Consider the following 6,995-nt stretch of genomic DNA (forward strand, 5'->3'; position numbering starts at 1 on the left):
GGTTATGTTAGAAGAAGACATTGTCAAGACAAGAAAAGGTCTTTCTATGAGATCACGAGGATGTAATGAGCTCACTCGACAACTGTTTACCTAATGCCATGTGCTCTCTCGTTAATTTTTTATTTTTCGTTCACGTCGTATTTGAATTTTAGCCGAAAAAAATCACATTAAATGCATTTTTCTTTCTGTAGTTGAGACTATTTGATATTGTCTTCCTTTAATTCTGTAAGGCCACATTTTGATCAGATATCTTTTTAATTTTTTGCTATTTTAGTCTTTCTATTCGGAGTGCAACTCTACCGACGAGAAAAGTGAACTATGGTGGAAAAAATGAACTGAAATCGTGAAAATTAAAAAATGTAGGATGAAATGCTATCCTAAAAACTTAGAGGACAAAATAACTAACACAAATGGGCTAATGAAAATAAAAAAAAAAAAAAAAAACCCAATTTTAATCTGCCACGTGAAAGGCACATATATCTTTCCGACAAAAATAGTAAACTTTAGGTAAAAAAGAATTAAAATCACAAAAATTAAAAAGATGTAAAATCAAAATATTATTTTAAAAATATTAAAAGATGAAAATACAGAATTACCTTAAACTACACGATGAAAAATACGTTTAAGCCAAAAAAAATCGTCAATTGAAAGTTATATTCATGATATAGCAATGAGTTGAATATGGGCCTGAAGTAAGCCCTTCAAAATTTCAAATGATTGATGACATAGCAATGAGTTGAAAATGGGCCTGAGTTTGGAGGACCTGTATAGGGATTCTGACCCAAATAAAAAAAGTGTCTTGCATGAACGTATATAACAAGTGTGAAGATTGCTAAATTATAGATAATTATTGTGTAGAATGTAGACTGACTCAATAATTTTGTGGTTGCGAGTCTTTCTGAACCACATGCTCTTTTAGCTTCTTTCATTAAGTTAGACAACTTTCCCGAGCATTAGATTTTGATTTTTCATGTAAAGACTCCTTATTTACAATGTATAGGATTCTTTGAAATTTTAGCATTAATAAACGGGTACCCAAACCCAGACGACTTTTGAACGTATAATATTCCACATGTTCCCCACAGGCATGAAAGAATTTCCAGTATCTTTGGCTTTAAAAGTCATATAATAAGATGTTTACAGCGTTGAAAATTGTGATTTCAATATCACTTAATTATGAAGGTTTTCTGGTGTATATATATATGTGACATTAAAGGGATCTAACTTTTGACTGAAAAAAACAAAAAAAGAATTTGCTTTAATATAAGAATTAAGGATGTTTTCCACGTATCAATTAATAATATACGGAAATTTGGAGGTGAGTATAATTGTTGTGCATATGGTGTTGGCAGAGAATAGAGAATATATATTGTTATTATGTTCACACCTCTTTACAGTTCGAAATCTGATTCCCTATGCATTGGATCATATGGATATTGATATATGGTTGTCAGTTGTCACCTCAAATTTAATTTCCAGAGAGAGTTTGATGATTGCATATTTGGAAATGATTAATCACTTTTCAACAACACTTTGATCCACTACACTTTGCATCAAATTCAAAATCCATATGTGGGTTTAGTCGTTTTTGCAATGTTTGAGTGCATTTTTCTTCTTTTCTTCATTTTGATACGGAACCATCTCTTTAAAATTTTAATTAGTTAGACCTATGATGATCAAGAATTAACACAATATATTGCATTATTTAATTTGCAAATATATATATAGAAATTAAATAACATTCCATTCGTATATATATATATATATATATATATATATTCTCCAAAGATATGTATTAGCTTGATTGACATATATAATTATTTATTGTTTAAAAATAAAGTAGCTAGTACATATATACATACATGCATGTAGTATGACATGCATGAATCATGATAATATATTGTTGTTACCACATGTTGATTTGTTGGGCATGAAATGAGAAGATGAGAAAATTAAGGCAAATTAAATGAAGTCGAAGCTAAGTGTTATATATAAATATATATATATGTTAGCTTGGTCCCCTCTCACAAATTCGGGCAATGGCAACCCATACATACATCTATAAACATACATCCTCCCCCCCGGGCCATGCATCAACATAGCTACTAGTGATGATCGATAGATGGAGATCAACCATTTTTCCATGCATCATAGCATTTAATTAACTAATTGGTACGCCTAAATTATTAGCATAACCCCATAAAACAAGAAAACAATAACCCTACTTTCATTATACAATTAATATTTCAGTATTTGAACATATAAATAGATATCGACGAGATTTTAGAACAATTTACCTAAATCTTGAAATGATGAATTTCATGATATATATATATATCTATATATACAAACGTAAGTAGCCAATGCATTCATCATGAATATGTCTAGAGGCCTATATATAGGTGTTTATCCTAAAAGCAATTGTATGATTAATTAATCACATACGCATTGTTTTTAATGAATGGCAATTAGAGTTAATCCAAAATATTAATAAATATATGTAATTAATCATAAAAAAAGGTAATCTTATATATAATACAACATAATGATTCTGCTATGCTTTTAATTTAATACTATTGCAATTATGACCAATCAGATTGCAAAAAAATCTTATCACTAAATCACTGTTATAATATTTCATGGTCCAAATGCATCCATTATGTGATCATCATTACCATCAACTTTTACATACATATCCTCTGCTCATCCCATATATACAACAGTACATGCATGCAAGATTTTGTAAAATTGCAAATATCACGAAAAATCATTTCACATTAAATAATAATTAATTAGTACATTATGAAATGAATTCCACACTATCAACTAAAGTAAATATCAATTTAACAAAAATCAAATAAATTACTAGTTAATGAATCTTGGCTCCTGCACAAAATTTCCAAGCAGATTAAGGCATAGATTTCATCCCAAAAAATCCAAAATATCATTTATTTCATACTTTTACCTTCATTTTCAAGAACTTCTAATAAGTTCCAAACACATCAAGCCCACCTCTCTTACTCTAATTATTGTAATAATACAGAGATTTCATCAAATACTTCACCAGAGCTGAAAGGGAAAGAACATGGAAAGCGAACTAGAAATGATATTGGAATACGTGCAATTATGATCAGAAAACCCTAACCCTAAATATCTGAGTAGTATTACAATATACCAAAACAGAAAACCAATAGATGTACATATATATATATATATATATCCAGTATTAATTAATCTCTGTCACTAATATTATAAGTACAAGAAATTAAACAACAAAAGAACATTAACTAAAAAGAGTCTAATTAACTAACTATGAAGAGGCCGGGTTCATGATGTCTAAACTAGAGAACCCCAAACTTTTTTGACATGATTGATAAGTCAGTAAATTAAGAAAAATAAAACATTAATTTATAATTACCAACTAATTAATAAAAACTAGTTAATAATTCTTTCTCTACGTACTGTATCTTAGAAGTGCTACTACTCCTCCTTTGGATCCTTAAACATCTGAGATGGCAACATGTCTTGGAGAAGACCATGGTCTCTTGCCAAGGAGGTGGAGGGGCAAAATGGTCTTTCTTGAAATAAGGAAGGAGCTGGAGGATTAAATGTCGGATTAGTCGTAGTACTAGTAGTGCTGAAACTCAAAGGTGGTGGCGGTGGCGGTGTGATCAAGTTGCGAAAAATATAGGGTTGTTGTTGAAATATTGTAGTCCTTGGTGTTAATTGCTGCTGAAACATTTGATGAGAAGGGATGACAAAATGGGATGTAGAAGTAGAACCACCCCCTTCGCCGATGATACCACCGCCGCCTAATCTGGCAGCTGTTTCCGCCGGCATGAGGCCGTAGCTGCCGCGTGGCGTAATGGGACAGGGATGTGTGTGTGTACCTTCGTAGGTTGTGACAACAATGGATGGATCCTCAGACGATCTTTCAACTCTCTTTTTCACACCACATGCTGTACTAGTGCACCGGTAGTAGCTCCTACAGATTAAACGCAAATAATTCAAATTATTATAAAATAAAAAAAGAAGAACAAAAAATCAATACCAAAATTGATAAGATTGGAATAATTATTAATAAATGATTGTGTTCTCATCAAAGTTCATCCCTTTTATCATCCCCCAACAAGCAAAAAAGACCCTTCTTTTAAATAATTAAAATGGAAGAAAAAGTGATGATATATATATATATATGTTTGTATGTGTGTGTATAAATGTTGAGGTAGTGTGTGTGTGTGTGAATATACCTTGGAAAAGGGCTGTTTTTCACAGCTTTCTGGCCGTATTTTCTCCATCTGTAGCCATCATCCAAGTGATCAATCTCACTCTTTGTCATGAACGCAAATCTCGGTTCCCTTTGCCTTTTCTCCTTCTTCTTTTTCGGTTTCAACCTGAAAAAACACACAACTTTTTCTAATTACTTCACATTCAAGAATTCCAACATACATAAATTCAACCAAATCATTTATACTAGATGCATCAAATCCATGTTTCTTTTTTTATTTTTCTTTTCTTGCTGTGGGTGGGGTTGAAGTAATCAGATCATGCAGAAGAGAAACTCCATTAACCCCAACCACAGATCTATATCTCATGGGTGAAATTAAACTTTAATTAAGAAAAGAAAAGGTAAAAATATCATGGCCCTTATAATTATCTATAAATGAAAATTAAAAAAAAGAAAAAGAGAAGAAAAAGAAGAAGAGAAGAGCTTACTGTTTCTTAGTAGTGTTTTGTTGATCTTGTTCTTGTTCCTCCTCTTCTTCTTCAACAGTTTGAGTAGTCTTTTTGTGATCTTCATTTGGGGGTGGCTGATCAGTTGAAGAGGAAGTGGACATAGAAGAAGAGTTAGGTGTGAGGGGAGTATTAACCACCTCAGAATATTCCGGCACGGTGGATGAGGGCGGCGGAAGGAAGGAGGAGGGGTTGGGTGTGATATTTTGAAGAAAATCATCATCAAATAGAGAAGAAGGGGTGGTGAAATCTTGGACACTCAACATGTCTATGAAGCCGAAAGAAGAGGTCTTTTGATGATGAGGTTGTTCACATGATATGTCAAATAAGGTGTTTGGGTTGGAAAAGCTGTTTTCTGGAATCATCATCATCTGATTGGGAAATGCTAATGCTGCTGCTGCTGCTGTGTTTTTGAGCGAATTCTCTGTTGCTGCGGTCTTCTTCTCCGCCATGGCCGGTTTTGATTAAAAGCATAGATTCTTCATTTGCTGGCCGCTCGAGAGAAAGAAAAGAAAGAGAGAGAGAGAGAGAGAGAGAGAGAGAGAGAGAGAGAGAGAGAAATTTGTGTTTGATTTTTGGGGTTTTCAAGTGTGAAGAGAGATCTTCATAAGGTGCCTTTTTCAATTTTTTGTTTTCTTTCTTTTTTCTTTATTGGGGGGTGGGGTGTGGGGGTGTGGGGGGTTGTCCTTAACAGGTTGGCCCCGCGTAGTTTTTTGTTTTCTTGTAGAGTTTATTTCTTTTTCTTATTGCCATCTTATTATCCCTTTCTTTCTTTTATTTAATGATGATTATTATTCTATTATTTCATAGAAATTTTGAATTATTTTATTCGATATTAGGATCTAATTGGGTTAGCGCTACATATATATATATACAATAATCTGAAATCAAATTTCAATTTAACGAGTACATCCAAGAAAATAAGACATATGTCATATTTATGAAATTCAAATTCAGAATGTCTTAATTGATTGATAATAAAATTCATGAAATTATACTAAGTATCACGAAATATAATATTTAGTACATAGTATTTTAACGCACAAAAAGAATGAAACACGGATCGACTGCAAGATAAGTAAAAAAAGTTATTTCTCACAATAATAATTTGAATTGATTGAAGCTCTAAGTACTTTAATTATAAATATTTCAGGATTTATGGATTGGACATCAAACCTTGACAAGAGTTTGTAATAAATTTTTTTGGTGGAATATTATTAAAGTTGTAAAGGGAGGGGGGGTTGACCGGAAAATGCCGGTGGGCAGTTGGTACGGAAACACAAAACGGATGGCATAGATGGGGGACTGTTGCCTGTTTAGCATTGAATGCTCGAGGACCGACCCAAAAGTGGTCCGCTGAAAACACTGGACATTTTCATACGCGGATTTGACCGGTTACCGGCTGTGTGAATGGGGTTTCGGTAGGATGAGAAAATATAGGTGTTTGGCTCGTGTGCATGTTTCTTGGAATTTGTTTTTTCTTTTCAACTTTTTAACTTTAACGGAAAATTTATTTAATTCATGGTGGAAAGTATGGGTAATTTCTTATATCTTTTTATTCATTTCCGGATTTCCTTTTTTTACCTTTTTCCTAAAATACCCCTGCCTGTGTTTATTCTTTCATAATTTTTTCTATTAATATTTTAATTTTTTATATATTTCATTTTCATCATAAATATATCCTTTTAAAACAATAATTATAAATATAACCCTATATTTCAAAATTTTAGTTAAAATCTCCTGTGTTAAAAAATAGAAAAAACTCTCCGCGTCATTAAAAATTATGCACACTCTCCCCTTTCGTTAGTTAAATTTAATGATGTTAAATTTTTTGCTGAATTCTCCATTATATCCTTGTTACGATAACTCTTGATTTTCAATAGCTAAAAAATTAACGGTTTAAATTTAAAATAATATAAATATATTTTTTTATTTTTATATACACACAATTATATATATATGATTACGTATATAATTATATATATAATATAAGTCAAATTGCATGTTACCACTTATGTTTTTAAAAGTCAGTTAAAATTTTTTCTATGTTTTAGAAATAAGCAAAAATAAAACCTTTATTATTTAACTAATCAATACATCCAGACTGTTAGATCTAAATTAATAAGGATTAAAAATTTAACTAATTTTGATATATCTTATATCTATAATTATAAAATATAAAATATAAAATATTATTTATAAATAAAAAAATATTAAAATTAACCCCACCGCCTGCTACTAAGTCCCCCTCCCCCCCCCCC

The 6,995-nt window shown here is 31.5% G+C and overlaps 1 protein-coding gene across 1 annotated transcript; it reads right to left on the reverse strand.

Annotated features, from left to right (window-relative positions):
* Nucleotides 3,371-5,314, reverse strand: LOC105156836 (probable WRKY transcription factor 48). The gene is made up of 3 exons (XM_011073071.2): nucleotides 4,717-5,314; nucleotides 4,251-4,394; nucleotides 3,371-3,985 (listed from the first exon to the last, which is right to left on the reverse strand). Exons 1-3 carry the CDS (start codon nucleotides 5,184-5,186, stop codon nucleotides 3,481-3,483), a joined length of 1,119 nt encoding a protein of 372 aa, XP_011071373.1. The 5' UTR covers nucleotides 5,187-5,314; the 3' UTR covers nucleotides 3,371-3,480.

The sequence above is a fragment of the Sesamum indicum genome, linkage group LG3 (assembly GCF_000512975.1).
Source record: "Sesamum indicum cultivar Zhongzhi No. 13 linkage group LG3, S_indicum_v1.0, whole genome shotgun sequence".
In the NCBI taxonomy this organism is placed as follows: Eukaryota; Viridiplantae; Streptophyta; class Magnoliopsida; order Lamiales; family Pedaliaceae; genus Sesamum; species Sesamum indicum.